Source organism: Malaclemys terrapin, chromosome 3 (assembly GCF_027887155.1).
Source record: "Malaclemys terrapin pileata isolate rMalTer1 chromosome 3, rMalTer1.hap1, whole genome shotgun sequence".
NCBI lineage: Eukaryota > Metazoa > Chordata > Testudines > Emydidae > Malaclemys > Malaclemys terrapin.
In genome coordinates this window covers 26979529-26995398 of record NC_071507.1, presented here as the reverse complement: position 1 = coordinate 26995398, position 15870 = coordinate 26979529, and the positions used below count along the sequence as shown (strand labels likewise).

At 41.3% G+C, this 15870-nt stretch overlaps 1 protein-coding gene and 1 long non-coding RNA gene across 6 annotated transcripts in view; one reads left to right on the top strand and one right to left on the bottom strand.

Annotated features, from left to right (window-relative positions):
* Window positions 1-882: 882 nt before the first annotated feature.
* Window positions 883-7361, bottom strand: LOC128834952 (uncharacterized). Of its 2 annotated transcripts, none has more exons than XR_008444535.1 (3): window positions 6665-7361; window positions 1559-1663; window positions 883-1458 (listed from the first exon to the last, which is right to left on the bottom strand). It is a non-coding gene; the product is annotated as an uncharacterized LOC128834952 (long non-coding RNA). The 2 variants fall into 2 exon arrangements; XR_008444536.1 differs by having other exon boundaries at window positions 6706-7361.
* A 204-nt stretch (window positions 7362-7565) lies between these two features.
* Window positions 7566-15870, top strand: part of FBXO11 (F-box protein 11) — a 180475-nt gene continuing 172170 nt past the window's right edge. For 2 of the 4 annotated variants that reach the window (XM_054022810.1, XM_054022809.1), the window contains exon 1: window positions 7568-7996. In XM_054022810.1, coding sequence (XP_053878785.1) covers window positions 7891-7996 — 106 coding nt within the window. In that variant the 5' untranslated portion in view covers window positions 7568-7890. Of the gene's footprint in view, window positions 7997-8710; window positions 8786-15870 lie in introns of those variants that run through there. The other 2 variants (XM_054022812.1, XM_054022811.1) reach the window with 2 other exon arrangements.

The window sequence follows — 15870 nt, the reverse complement described above, 5'->3', positions numbered from 1 at the left end:
AAACTACAATACAGAACTGTATTTCCTGCACCCTTCAGAAGCAGTGCAAAGGCTTGGGGGGGTCAGGGGTAACAGAGGAGCTGAGGGAGAAGGAAGTACTGGCTGGGAAGGAGCCTGGATGTGAACTTGGAGGGTTGCTGGGTATGGGTGGGGAAAAAATACAGACAGGGTTTTTTGGGGGGCAGGGAGGGATCGTTAGGGAGCTTCCCCCATGCACATTCTGGCTAATCCCTAGTCTCTCCCATTCAGTCAGGCACATCTGCCCTGTCCCCATGTGTCCTTGCACTCACAAGTGACCACAATCAAGGCAGTCATTTGAGACAACTTTCCCCAAAACACAAAGGATTTCAAATGGAAATGCATATTTTTTAAAATTTGTGATAGTGCTCAGAATGTCGTTTGTGCTGTCTAAAATATAGTAAATGATAGCAGCTGTTGCAAATCTCTTTATGCAGAAAGGGATACAGTAGTCCAGCAGAGCATGAGCATTGATGGCTGAAATGCTTGTTAATTCAATGTCTTTTTTTTTCTTTTGTTTATATTATAAACATTTAATTATAGGCTACTTAGGTGGCTTGTTTCACAAAGACCACCAAACAGCCTTCAAACAGCTGTTTTAATACTACTATTTACCTTAGCTGGATTTGAACCAGTGATGTATCAATACTCAATCCTTGTGTAGCGTTTTTCAGCAGTAGCAGAGGGGCCATCTTTCTAAGTTGCCAGGGAATGCTTGACCTCTGCCCCCAGACCCTGCCCCCACTCCACCTCCTCCCCGAGCACGCCCTGCCCTTGCTCCTCCCCCTGGCACCTCCTGCACGCCGCTGAACAGCTGATCTGCAGTGGGCAGAAGGTGCTGGGAGGGAGGGGGAGAAGCTGATGGGGAGGCTGCCAGTGGGACGGAGGGTGGAAGGGCTGCCGGTGGGTGCTAAGCACCCACTATTTTTTTTTCCCGTGGATGCGCCAGCTCAGGAACACCCATGGAGTCAGCTCCTATGATCAGTAGCTCTCAAAGTGCTTTACAAAGGAGGTCAGCATCATCATCTCCATGTTACAAGTGATATCCAGAAAGGTGAAATGACTTTCCCAATAAGCCTGTGGCAGAACCAGGAATAGAATCCAGGTCTCCTGAGTCCCAATCCAGTCCTTTATCCATGAAGCTATACTGCCTAGTATGAAAGATTGTCATTTCCAACATTGTTCTGAGGCCATTCAGTCATTTTGACTAGAAATCTTCTATCAAGAGGATCTTTGGGCTGAGTGAACATGGGCTACTGAATTATTTTTTCACCCTCAAAGGCATCTTCCAGGTGCAGCTAAGATCATCCTTTCCTTCATATCGCTAGTCATATCTAGAATTAGCTGAATCCTGTGCCTCTGGAAAAGTAGTACTTCACTCTTTATATGTAGTTGGTTTGGTTTGTCTTTGTTTTGGCAACTCCTTTCCCCAGTTGCCTCCTATATTCATGAAAGGAAAAGAACTTTTGATCTCAGTACATGTAAACCTTTCTACTCCTGCTGAACAAAATTTTGACAATTTATTATTCCTGTAACTTACCTGAAAACCTATCTATTTTCCTAAATCACTGCAAGTCAATTTTTACCCGGCGTTGGAGTGTAGTCTTTAAGGGAGTCTTTTGCTGTTACTACATACCCTTGGCTTCTGAAATAAGAAAAAAAAGAGAGAAAAAAACTTCAAACACATTGTTAAACAAATGGTATGTGTTCATATGAACATCATATAACAAAATCTGGTTTCTCTTCTTATGTTCCGCCCCAAGAAAAGGTTAGTAGAAGCCTAAAGCATAATAATATATATTTTTTAAATATTTATAACGGACTTCCTAGACCAACTGCAAAAAAGTAACAAATCGTGGTGGAAATGATTGCTGAACTTAACTTGTAATCAAAACTACACTTTTAATCATTTTTTACAATCCCAATGGCATCACTGGGATTCAAAGCTATCTTGGGAGAGAGTGTTGTCTCTTGAGAATCCATAAGATGGGGATGAGGACAGGGACACGAGGTAGGACACTGTGAAGGTTCTTCCATCAAACTACTCCTAGAATAGATTCAAGAACTAACAAGACATTTTCTCTTTATCTTGCCACTCTCACAACTATCACAGAGCCTTCCAGTTCCAACATTCCATCTTTCTTGCATAAAGAATCAAAATAACACTTGAAAACAGAAGTGTAACAGAGAGGAACAAAATAAAACAGGTTGCTTGGGGAGGAACACAGTGTTTGGAACCACTTTCAATTACTTATATTTCTGCTGCTGGTCCTGTCTAGCTCGGAAGAAATTTTGCACTGGAGCTATGCCGCAAGACAGTAGGGAGACAACAGTCACTGTGCAGACAACCTTGCAAAGCTACATCAAAACTACAGTAGCATTAGTGAATCTTATTGTGTTCATGAGATTTGAGGGGGTCTATCCTCCCTGCTTTTGTCAGAAGGGGGGCAAACTCCACACTCCCTCACCAGAAGACGCTAGCGAAAATCTGTAAGGGGAACGTTATCTCCCCAGACCCCCTTCCACAGGCTTTCCTATAGCTAGGAATTATCTGGATTTTTTACTTGTTTTCTCACAACCTGTCAAAACTGGCTTGTATACCTCAGTATAATATGAGGGGTAGAGTCTAATGTGTCTGCTGTTAGAGCACAGTACAAGCACTACCACAAGTTCAAAAAATATGCATTTCCATTTGAAATCCTTTGCATTTTGGGGGAGGTTGTCTCAAATGACTGCCTTGATGGTGGTCACTTTGGTGGACATTTCCTTTCCCACCCTTTTTCTGCCTTGCCTATTTGGACTAAGCAGTTTGGGGCCAAGGACCATCTTACTATAGATAGGTCAACATTACAAACATTCGCCAGCATAGCTATGTCAGTTGGGGGTGCAATGAGTTGAATTTTTGCTGGTACAGCTATGCCAGTTACAAGCTCCTAGCATAGACACAGTTATGCTAACAAAGTATGCTTTTGCCAGAACAGCTAATTTCACATGAGAGCAGGGGGGGCGGGAACAAGCTATACAATCAAAAGCATATGTTTGCTGGTATAGCTGCATCCACACTTATAGCTATGCTGATATACAAGTTTCACTGGTCAAGGGCATGGGGGAAAATGCCTCACCCCTGACTGACATAGCTATTCTGATTAAAAACCCCAGTGTACTTGCAGTAATGCTGACAGAAAAGTACTATTATCATTTGGGGAGGCGGTGCTCCTACACCAGCAGAAAAACTCTTTGGGTCAGTGGCCACACTAGGGAGCTATGCTGGCATAGCTATGCCTACACAAACTCTTAGACCTGCCTAAAAATGCTTTGCCCATAAAATATACTAATATACTTATACTGGCGAAGCACTTCTAGCATAGATATGACCTATATGTTTTTACAGCAGTTAGTATAGTCAGTTGGGGCTCTCTAGACCTTATTGTAATACAATAACAGAAGTATTTTTCCAGTGACTGCAAGAAAGGAGGAGATGTAACTAAACCCATGCAAAGACAGGTTCACTTTGGTTTAATGCTACAGTAGGGTATGCTTGATCTCTGAACAAAACTTGTTTAAGATCACATCTCAGTTTTCAGAGCCACAGATTCAATAAAGATGGCCATTGCTAGAGGATAGGGTAGATTCCAAGTTTTGTTATTAGAAGAGATACAGCTAAAGTTAAGGTTGTTTTGGTTAAATTAACTGTAAATTTCCAAGCTTTCTAATATTTGGGTGTGTTAAAAATGTGATCTTTAAACAAAAAAAAATTCAGCCTAAGCTTTACTGTTATTCTGGAGAAACTATAGTATTCTTATTCTTTTTTCCTTTAAGTCATTGATGAATGTTTACTTTCTTAATTTAATGTTAAGGGTTTTTTGGCCAGGAATTTATTTAGGTATCTTATAAAGTGTAAAAATTGCTTAGCAACATGAGTTTCTGTACAAGCTTGTTTTATCCCCCTCCCAGAATGTGACTCTAGCACAGTTCACTTGCACATTCAGTTCTCATTCTCCTCACCACCAAAAGAAACCACTTGGTTTCACACAGACACACAGAGAAACTGCTTATAACAAAAATCCATAGGCCATAATGTATACTGAAATGGCTTATAACTAAGTTTTGTTAAGTACCCCCAACGCTGGTCAATAGCTCCAGTTTTCAGCATGACCAACACATCATCAATATTTGAGATCCTCATTTGAAAAAAGTATCCTAAGTGTCCACCCTGATTTGCCTCTAAGCTTTTTCAGTAAAGTTCTATGCTAGCCTATGAATTTGGACCTTCAGACAGATTGATTTAGTTCTGGCAAAATTAGATCATAGATCTGGAGGTTGCCTTTCAGCAACTCGTGTCCAAATCTTAAAAGTAGGGCCCTACCAAATTCATGGTCCATTTTGGTCAATTTCACAGTCATAGGATTTTAAAAATTGTAAATATAGTGATTTCAGATATTTAAATCTGAAATTTCATGATGTTCTAATTGTAGGGGTCCTGACCCAAAAAGGAGTTGAGGGGGGAAACAAGGTTATTGTAGGGGGGTTTGCAGTACTGCTAATCTTACTTCTCCACTGCTGCTGGCGGCGGAACTGCCAGCAGAGCTAGGTGGCCAGAGCTGCCACCAGCAGAAGCACAGAAGTAAGGATGGCATGGAATGATATTGCCACCCTTATTTCTGCACTGCTGCCTTCAGAGCTGGGTCCTTGGTCAGCAGCTGCCACTCTCTGGCTGCCCAGCTCTGAAGGCAGCACAAAAGTAAGGTTGGCAATACTGTGACACCCTTAAAATAACCTTGCGACTCCCCTGCAACTCCCTTTTGGGTCAGGATCCCAATTTGAGAAACACCGGTCTCCCCTGTGAAATCTGCATAGTATAGGGTAAAAGCACACAAAAGATCAGATTTCATGGGGAGAGACAAGATTTCACAGTCGGTGAAGCATTTTTTTATGGCCATGAATTTGGTAGGGCTTACTTAAAACCAATGCACTAAAAGTAAAGGAGGATACTGGTAATGAAGAATTTTAAATAACGAGCTGGGGCACTAAGATTTCACAGATTAGAGCTAGGTTTAAAGGAAAAAGCAGTTAGATAGAAGTACATCTATAAAATTACAATATTGTATTTAAAGATTTGCAAGTTTGCAGAAGTTATGTTTGTTTCTAAAACTCATTTGAGTTTTAGAACCAATTGATTATGAAAGCAAGAGTATTCAAATGATTATTTAAAGAAGAGCATTTAAAAAATTTCTCAGAAGCCTTACAACCAAGATTTAAATTTGGTAAAATTCTGCAGACTAGATCAAGGTCCAAACGAAAGCACAGTTTTGTTACAAAGAATTTTTTCTTCTCAGAACAGTGGAATTATAATCATGCTGGCACTCAGAGCCTTTTTGGAATGGATAAAGTGGACTAGACCCAAATAAGAAATTGGCAATAATTCTGAGTGAAAGTTCTTTTCTCTTCCTACAAATAAAGTTATCTTTCTACAAATAAAATAATGTAATTTATTTCTCATCTCTCTGCTTTCAGTGGAAGGGGTAGAGTTAGAATTCTTTTCAGGCAAGAGGAAAAACTATACAGGGGAGTCGCATCTTACGCGGGGGTTAGGTTCTGAAGTCAGCGTGTAAGGCGAAAATCGCGTATAGTCAAATGCTCATTGAGTGGAATGGCAGGCGGAATCGCCCGCACTACAGGTACAGTATTTAAATCATTGTTTTTCTCTTTTTTTGTTTTTGTTTTGCCAAGTGCGTATAGTTAAAATCGCGTAAGTTAAATGCGCTTATGAAGCAACTCCACTGTACTGATTTCTTGACCATTTCTCAAGGCAACAAAATGGTACAGGCCACAGTATACTGCTCAATAGATGGCATCTTGTTGTAACACAAAGATGTTAAATTAAATTTTATCATTATATTAGGCTAACCTGAAACACACCAAGAGAAAAATTCTTTGAATTCAGATTTGAGTTTTTTTAGAATAACTGTTGTTTCCTAGAGCCTATGCGATCTCCATTTGTTCACCTAGAACAAATTTACCTTCAGCCTGGCATGCTTTTAGTCTTCAGTAACTATTTGCTTACACTTGGCATAGCTAGAGTGTTTGTTATTGAAGCTCAGACATAAATTAGTTGAAGGCTTTGCAGGATCAGGACCTGAGTAAACAGAAATAACTCAAGTGTTTATACTTAAGCATGCATGCGTGCAGAATTGAGGCCATAGTCTTAAGGGAGTAACTTTGGAGACAGCAAATGATTTTCCTTGTATTGCTACCATTTCCACAGGATATGTGTATCTTATAAAAAAGAAAAATAAATGTAACTAATTTCACTGGTTTCTGGTCTAAAGTCCCCTGTTGACTACCAGCCATGACAAGCAGTGATTGTTTAAAAGAAGTGTAGGTCTGAAACATTGGAACAAGACCAATAATATATTGTTATATTTAGCAAAAGATAATACAAGTGAGAATTTGGAAGAGGGAGATATACATTGCCGGGATGGAAGAGTTGCTGAACAGAATCCGGCAATAGGTAGGCATTGAGTGGAAACCAAGGAAACCCCCACCCCAAGCCATTGAGGCCAAGTACACATCTAACAAAGTTACCAGGGCACACAATACACAAAACAAAGCATTTTAGTCAATCATTTCGTGTCTCCCTACCTACCATTTAATACATTACATTAACTGAAGGTTCTGAATGCTTACTCTCCCACCACGCTTCCTCTTTTGTTGCTGCTCCACATTGCTACCAAAAATAGCAGACTCTGTAGAGACTTCAGCTCAGATGCAACTGGAATCTTAACCTGCTCTCTGACAATTCACATAAACCCAAGCTGCTTAAATAGCTGCTCTCTTCACTTTGTTGCTCCAGGAATTGATTAATCACTTCTCTCCATGAGATCACCAGCTATACCTACACTATTATTATTTCCACCCTACATTTTTCCTCCTCCCACAAAGAAATGCATCTAGCCTCCCTTCTTAAATGCAAAACCTTCACCCCTCTCTTCCACCCTCTTCTTCCAGAGGCACACACATCTATGATCCTTTCATCGATATTGCTGCTGTTACCACCAGTCATTCAAGAACCCGTTCTACTTCCACTAAGAAAGGCTTTTGTAATCCTTGTGAACAAACCATTACTGCTTTCAACTCCCCTGCAAAAGCCCCCTTTCTCCTCCTCTCCCTCAAAGCATCATCCTTTATAACCCAAATCCTTATATTCCGCTTCCGCCAAACATTTCTAGGCCTCTTCTCTCACAGTGTCTGTACGAAACTCCCCTCATAAACACTGAGCCTCAACAGCTGCTACCCGTCGCCCTCTTCTATCCCCCGCAACCTCTCCTACCTCCCCTATGGGGTGTCTGTCCCAAACCCTTGGCTTATATCCCGCCTCTGCCTCCAGCCACCCCACCCCGCTCACCCCAGAACCCCCTCCCCACTTTGGCTATGATGAAAGCTGCTATGTGATTGGCTGCGAGACTGCCTCCTCTCTGTGTAGGAGGTGCTGATTGGCGGAGAGCGGCCGCGAGTGGCTGCCTCTCACTGAGTGTCTCAGGCAGTGTCAATGGCTCCTCCTGCCACGGAGCAGCGACGGTCTTGAGGATTGCGGGGCTCCTTTAAGAGAGGGTTTTTGGGGGGGCTGGGGAGGGGGGGAGCGGAGCGAACATCCCCCATAGCGAGCGCTCGGGAGACCCAGGCGGCCCCTGTTCCTCCATAGCGAGCAAGGGAGGAGACGGCAGCAGCGGCGGGACCCGCAACTGGAGACACCCCCGCGCCGCCGCCGTGAAGCGGCCACCCCGGGGCTCCCCTATCCTCCCCCCCCGAAGAGGCACCGTTTGTCGGAGGATCATCCCCCCCTCCTCTTCCACCACCCACACGAGCCGGCAAATGAACTCGGTCCGAGCCGCCAACAGGAGACCCAGGCGAGTGTCCAGGCCGCGCCCGGTGCAGCAGCAGCAGGAGAGAAACAACGCAGCCGCCGCCGGGGAACGGGGTAAGCGAGCCTGGCCGCGGCGCGGAGGGGCCCTGCCCGAGGAGAAGGGGGAGGCCGTGGTGGTGCAGTCCCCCTCCCCGCGTCGCCCGGCCATGCACCGCCAGGAAAAGCCCAGGCTGCTTCACCCTTGGCTCCTGCTCAGGCCGCGCTTTGTTTGGCTTGGGCTCTGCCCCAGCTAGGGCTGCTGGGCCCTGCAGCCGAGCGGCGGGGGCGCTCGGCTCTTCCCCGGTTCCGGGGAGGGTCTCGCTCTCCTCCCCGATGCGGGGGCGGCAGCTGCTCCCCCTTCTCCTCGGGGGAGCCCCTCATTGAGGTTTGTGGGCGATCCGCTAGTGCTGGGAGGAGGCAGGGCACAGTGACCCCCGAGATGCAGGGTGAGGGACTAGTCCCCTGGGCCGAGGGGGATCCGCTGTGCCTGGGGACATGGGGAGATAGTAACTAGGCTGCTGGGGTAACCGAGTAACTTGTGTTGACACCGTCTCCTCTTCTCCACCCCCATCGTTTAAATGGTGTCTCAGGGAGACAGCGGCAGCCGCCGCGGCTCCTCTCTCTCTCTCTGCCTCTTCCCAGTCTCCTGAGCCGCACAATGTTTGCTGCGCAGTTTGGATTCAGTGCTTTGGTTACACAGCCCCGAAGGGGGAGGGGGACCCATTACAGCGAAGCATTTCAGTGTAACACATCGGCCATTTATTTACCTCCACCTCGCAACTCTTCTCTCCCTTCACCCAATATCCCCTCACCACGTTTGTCCCTCCTGAGAAAAGCTAGTGCCGGGATCCGGGGTGGGAAACGGTAGGTGCCGACCAAATGCATCTGAACCCTGGTTGTTTTTTGTCTGTATGTTGGTCCAGGGCCTAGTGCAAAAATGTTGTCAATTTGGACCTAATCAGGGAAGCACCATTGTCTAAAAGGGCTGAGAATTCACCGAGGTGGGATTCCGCCTCTAATGGAGACTGTAGCAGAAACGTTGGAGCCGAGGTGTTTTTTGGTTTTTGTTTTTGGAGGGAGAATGGTTCCTTAATCACTTAGCTCTCTAACTGTTGCCATATTAATTAGCTGGTTTGTGTGTACAGTATTTTCAGGGGGTATATTTTAAAGGAGAGGTTGGGGTGGGATTGAAGGAGACATTTTGCACGTCTTCTCTGGTGGATTTGATTTCAATTTTTTATGCATTGGCTGTCACACCTCTCGCCTGATAAAGGGAACTGACCTGTGATGCCGTTTTAGATGTACAAATGTCTTAAAAAAAAAAAAAAAAAAAAGGTTTCATTGTCAGCTGAAGGTCTTTTGTTCCAGAGTATCTGGGATGTTACATTAGAAGCAAGATATATTCACGATGGAGATGCATTATGTTTTGATTGCATAAAAACACTAAACTGTATAAAAATGAAGTAAATAATTTAAAATGAAGTATTTTAAATTCTCCATTTCTCCCTTCTCTTCTTTTCCTTCCTCCTTCTCTATGTCCCCACCACCACACACATTGGTCAGAGCAAGGAATGTTACTCAGACCAGATCGTTGTGTATATAACTAGAGGATGTGATGTCTTATGCCCAATTATGGAGTTTGTGTAAACCTTTACAAATCTTCAGTAATTATATAATTAAAATGACTTCTCTGATAAACTGATATTTAAAACATTTTTATTTCCTCCTTTTGTGTGACATGCACTAAAGGCTTTCATCTCCTATGTTACGTATAATGTAAGTTTTTTTTTTTTTTTTTTTTAATTCTCCTGGGTTGATGTTTTTAAAAACAGAATAATTTTGTAAAAGAGAAAAATTACATAGTTATAGGTAAATGGCTATGACTATTCAACCTTAAGGTTCTGCTAATCATCTCAAACTGTACTAATTTGTTAATGATATGAGCAGAAACTTTTTCAGTTACATGCCAGGCTGTAAAGTAATTAATCACATTACATATTTGAGGAGGTCTGTGTACCCTGAAATTTGTGGACTACTTATTTAATGTTGTTTACCACCTACTTATGATAAAGGAACTATAACAACATCAAGTTTCACTGTTTGTTGAACCGAAGTGATTTTTTCCCCCTCTTCCACTTTCCAAGTTTGACTTGACCCCAATCTGATTATAAATTGTTAGATGTTTTGTCAGTTTTATACTAACATTTAGAGCATCTCTGCCATGCTTGTTTTTTTCCTAGAGGTGTACGAGCCTGAACCAATGTTCATGGAAATTAACAGGAGCTTTTCCAATGGCTTTCAAGGGAGTTGGACTGGACCATAAGTACAGAGGAGTCAATAAAGTAAATAAAATATTACAAAATATTAAGGGATTAGAGAAATGGCATTATATAAATCAGTGGTGTATTTTCATTTTTATTACTACCTTCAGTTTTGGTCACCATCTGAATAAAAGTAATAGAGACGTGAGCTATGTAAAATTATTAGTAAAAGGCTTTCATCTGAAAAGAAATATATAATACTGGGATGTAGTTTAGAAAGAAGAGCAGCAAATGTGATGATGTATAAAATAACAAATGGTATTTATTTGTCTCATGCCTTAATATAGAAGCAAGGGGACTTTTAGGGATGCAAATAAAAAAATAAAAAATTGTACTGTTTATCTGTACAACTCCTTATTGCTTGAGATAAATGGTGTTGTTTATATAGAGATCAGACCTTTTATATATTGATGCTTTAAACCACAATAGCAACAACATTTAAACAAACTTGAGTAATAATTAAAGGTTATACCTCCTGTTACAGGAAATGAATGTATCACTAGGTGGAATAAAAAAAAAATCTTTTGCCCATGGTACATTTGGATAGATTCATTATAGGGGTTTGAACTACAAGGGGTTTGCCAATGCTTCGCTGTGTGACTTGACACAATCCAGTCATGGGCATTTGTATTCTGATATTTCATATTTGCAGTGTAGTATCATCATGATATCTCCACAGTATAAACTATTAGATCACAGAAGCTGGTAACCAGTGGGTTCTTTTGTTTGCAATGTGAAAAGGACATCATCATAAGCACATGCAAATCAAATCAAATAAGCCTGTTCCTGTGTCATATAGCTGTGATGTGGTTAAGGCTATGGTGTAGTTGAGTCCTTTCATCTTCCTCTGAAACATGTGGGACAGACTCCTTTCAGAGACAGGATACTGGACTAGATGGACTTTTTGTTCTATGCTTAAATATTCCCACGTTTCCTGTGTAGTACCATTGTTCACTAATACCATTGTTCACTAATAGAAATAATGGCTATAATTTGTGGAAGAAAACAAGGTTAGACCATATCTTAAAAATTCTTGCTCAGTACATAGCTTAAAACTGTTAGCATGAGAAATGGCACAGAAGATACGTGTTTTTTCCCCTTGTTTGCAAAAAGCAGCTGTTCACTTTATCTATATATCTATATCTATATCTGTGTTCTTTGTGTCCTAGTCCTGCATATGCTACTGGGCGTAATCCAGTTGAAGCCCAGGGGTTATGTCCAGAACCAAGTTCTTAATGGAACTGAGGATCCTATATTGTAAACTTGCAAGTTTGATTTTTGATTCTACATGTATTTTACAAAATAGAAAATTGGTAGAGCAGGCCTTACTTAGGCCTCATCTACATATACATTTACATTGGCATAACAAAAGGTGTGTGTGAAAATTGATTTTATTTTGGTGTGTTTGTGTGAACACTCTTTTTTTGGAATAAAAGTGGCTAAAGTCAGTTCAGTCACTTTTATTGTGAAATAAGAGTGTCCACACGCAAACTTGCACCAAAATAACTGAATCAGTTTCAGTTTGTGTATAGATCAGCTCCAAGATGGCAAGAAATCAGAGAGAAGTACTAGAGGTAGAAAGAAATTTAATGTCGGTTTTTCATGTTCCTTAAAAATCACATCTGGCTAAGAAAAGGTGATATGTTTATACAGGGATCTGTGTTTCTTATTCCCCTAAAGGGAAATTTTGAAAAAGTAGCTTAAATAAAATTAGTGGAAGTCATACACTCGGTTCTGCAGTACTGCTTTGGGCCCAAATTCTGTGTTGTGAATTGTGGGATGCAGGTTTTGATGCCTAAGTTAGTAAAAATGCTGTCACACACTTGTCGAAAACTCAAAGGCAAGTTTGTCCATTGTTAATATCAAGACATATACCTCATATAAAAGCCCCAAAGACCTTTTCCATGATTTGAGAATAGTTGGGTTTTGTATGCCAACACACAGGGTTCCCAGTCTCCCTCATTTTGTGTGTACGCATGGTTTTATTTTTGTTTTGTGTGTGTGTGTAATCCCAAACCTTACTTATTTTGGTTCTGGCTTACAAAAGCTTTTATTTTTCATAGTTGCTTAAATTTCCTTTTTTATCGATTTAAAAGAGAGAAATCTATCTATCTATGTATACATACAGAGACAAGCAAATACATTTCTGTAACATTGCTAAATTTTGTTATGTGATTGCCTTTTATTTTACTTTTTTTTATAAGAACCAAAGCCAAATGTATTTGATGTAGGAAAAATAATTCAGTAACATATGATGTATGTAAACTACACATCCAGAGTAAGGACAAAGAATAAGATATACATGTAAATAGGAAAAATATTTTGTTTTGGAATACGTATTGTAGAGTAAAAGTGATCAAGAAAAAGTAATGTTTATTATCTGTTTGATATTGTCATTACTTAATCTTTTGACATTGTTTGTTACACTTTTCTCATAATTGTTATACTTTGGCTAGTTTTTAGCTAAAAAAATCTCCATTGGTAGTTTGAGTGGTGTGTGTAATGGTGTAAATATGTCTGGTGAGTTTGTTACTTGCATATATGCTCAGACATCTTTGTTTTAGTTCTTTACTGATCAGTGAAATTAGTCTCCTATGAATAACATAGAAAACTATAAGTTAAATAACCTCTGAAACATTGCTTTCCATAGTTTTTAAATGTAGCATTTTTTTACAAAAATTTTTAAAAGGAGACTTTTAAATTTTGTTTTATTAGAGCAAACTAACAAACATTAAGTGTGCAGTCTGAGAATAAGTATTTTAAACTTGCCGTATAGGAACCAGTTGTTACTAAATCTTACTTCTTCCTGTAGCGTGGTGCTGCTGGGGCTGGGGTTTCTCCGGCCAGCTAGCATGGCCCGACTGGGGCCGCTTCGGCCTGGCATGGCTGCTGGGGCTGGGGTCCCTCTGGATGGTTAAGGTCGGTTAATGGTAAGCCTAATGCTTACCGTTTAACCTTTTATATCCCTAATGGGGAGACTAGGATGGAAGACACATTTTTCCAGGCGTAGACCTAAGGTTTGGCATTTATTATCCATCAAGTGCTTTGATTCATATTACTGATTGCAAAGTTGATAGTTAATAAGGCTATTATCATCCATAACTGTTATCAAAAAGGATCCCAATTTCATTTGTCTGATCCATGCATCTGCTTTATTGAGTCGGCTTTCTCTAGATGGCTGTTTAGTTCAGCAGAAATAGAGATGAGAGGGGAGGCAGTATTTGCTCCTTGCACAAGAGGTGCCTTGCTCCAAAAACTGGCTCACTTTTGTAGGTCTACTGTGTGAGAGTCCCAGGATGGAAATACATTTTGAGTAGGTGGAATATACAAACTTGCATTTCATATTTCCTGCCCAGGTTGACCGAGGTCTCATTTCTGATTTTGGAGTCAGCAGAGCTTGATGTCTTGGGTGACTTCAACATCTAGGGCAAGACAAGAAGAGGGATTTCATGGTCATCATGTCTGTTGTATGTGTATTCCAAGTGGCTGGTTTCATTCACAGGGAAGGGTGTACTCTGCTCTCTAAAGTGCATGTTTTCTGGTTCTCAGCTTGGGGTGCATATGAGGGGTAAGGACGAAGATTACACTTTTGTCATAATCTTTCATTCGCTTGCAGTTTGAAATTTGTGGCCACTTTTACTACTGTTGGGGTGGAGAATGCATGTAATTGGCTGTCTACAGAATTAATGGGCCTATTTGCATTTCAGTGCTCTCTGTGGGAGACTATATACGGCATATGTTTCTTTCTGTTGGTTATCATGATTGTATTTTGTCCTTGACAATTCTAACAATGGCTCTTCAATTTCTTCTTAATATATAATCCTCCCGTGTCACTGTGCTTCATGCATGCCCTGCACCAGATGAAATGTGGCAGTTGTACCCAAAGTAGCAAAAGCTAATTTTTATGATGATCGTGCAAGTGGATAATGGAAATGAACATTCTCCTTTCACTTTTACTGTTGGTGAAGGCCCAAACCATGGAATTTATTTTCAGGTGGGCAATATCTTGCTGATTTTGAGCAGATTCTAATTATAAACAGAAGTAAGTGTGGAACCTGGAGAAGACTATTTGTCTTCTGTGAGTTTTGGTAAGTTTGGATACCTGTAATGCTAAATGTACTGCCTATACTCTTTTAAAAAAAATAAAAACATAAATTAGTTTTTGCCTATAATTCATAAGCTGGACTTCTCTGTTTCATGGCTGATTAAAATCTAGCTAGAGTGAGGGATTGGGTTCACTGTTGTTTGAGATTACTAGCACCTCCGTCCTAGAGAGCCAGGTGCCAGCTTCTCTTGTGTAGTGATTAGACTTTTGCTCAAGAAATCATCCCTTGACATTGGTGTTCTTGCCAACCAACGCCCCATTTCTAACATTTCTCTTTCTGGATAGGTTTATTGAGAAGATTGTTGGGAGGAAACTTTGGCCTCATTTGAAGTCTTCAAGCTGATAGGTGAAGGAAATCAGCTTTTAACTAAATATTGTATGGAGACTATGCATGTGAGGTCCATTGTTTTTGTTTATTCTTTTACACTTAATCGGTGTTCTTTGATACCATTGACCATGAGGCTTTGTTGACTTGCTTGCTGACCATGTTTAGCATAGGCAGGATCACATTTCAGTGTCTGTTCCCCATGGGATGATCCCACATTGTAACATTAAGTAATGACTCATCTGTCCCAAGGGCTCTGTTTTGCGAATTCTATTCTATCACCCCTTTATAACATGTACATGTGGTAGCAAAGGGGTATAGTTGGACAATCTAGGTTGTGTAGCATTCAGTATATAGGTGATGTGTGGCTCTGCATCTGACTCAAAAGTCATATTCTCCCACTAGCCAGAGTCTAGTTGAGATAAGTTCTAGAACATAGATTCATAGATTCTAGGACTGGAAGGGACCTCGAGAGGTCATCGAGTCCAGTCCCCTGCCCGCATGGCAGGACCAAATACTGTCTAGACCATCCCTGATAGACATTTATCAAACCTACACTTAAATATCTCCAGAGATGGAGATTCCACAGCCTCCCTAGGTAATTTATTCCAGTGTTTAACCACCCTGACAGTTAGGAACTTTTTCCTAATGTCCAACCTAGACCTCCCTTGCTGCAGTTTAAACCCATTGCTTCTGGTTCTATCCTTAGAGGCTAAGGTGAACAAGTTTTCTCCCTCCTCCTTATGACACCCTTTTAGATACCTGAAAACTGCTATCATGTCCCCTCTCAGTCTTCTCTTTTCCAAACTAAACAAACCCAATTCTTTCAGCCTTCCTTCATAGGTCATGTTCTCAAGACCTTTAATCATTCTTGTTGCTCTTCTCTGGACCCTTTCCAATTTCTCCACATCTTTTTTAAAATGCGGCGCCCAGAACTGGACACAATACTCCAGCTGAGGCCTAACCAGAGCAGAGTAGAGCGGAAGAATGACTTCTCGTGTCTTGCTCACAACACACCTGTTAATACATCCCAGGATCATGTTTGCTTTTTTTGCAACAGCATCACACTGTTGACCCATATTTAGCTTGTGGTCCACTATAACCCCTAGATCCCTTTCTGCCATACTCCTTCCTAGACAGTCTCTTCCCATTCTGTATGTGTGAAACTGATTGTTCCTTCCTAAGTGGAGCACTTTGC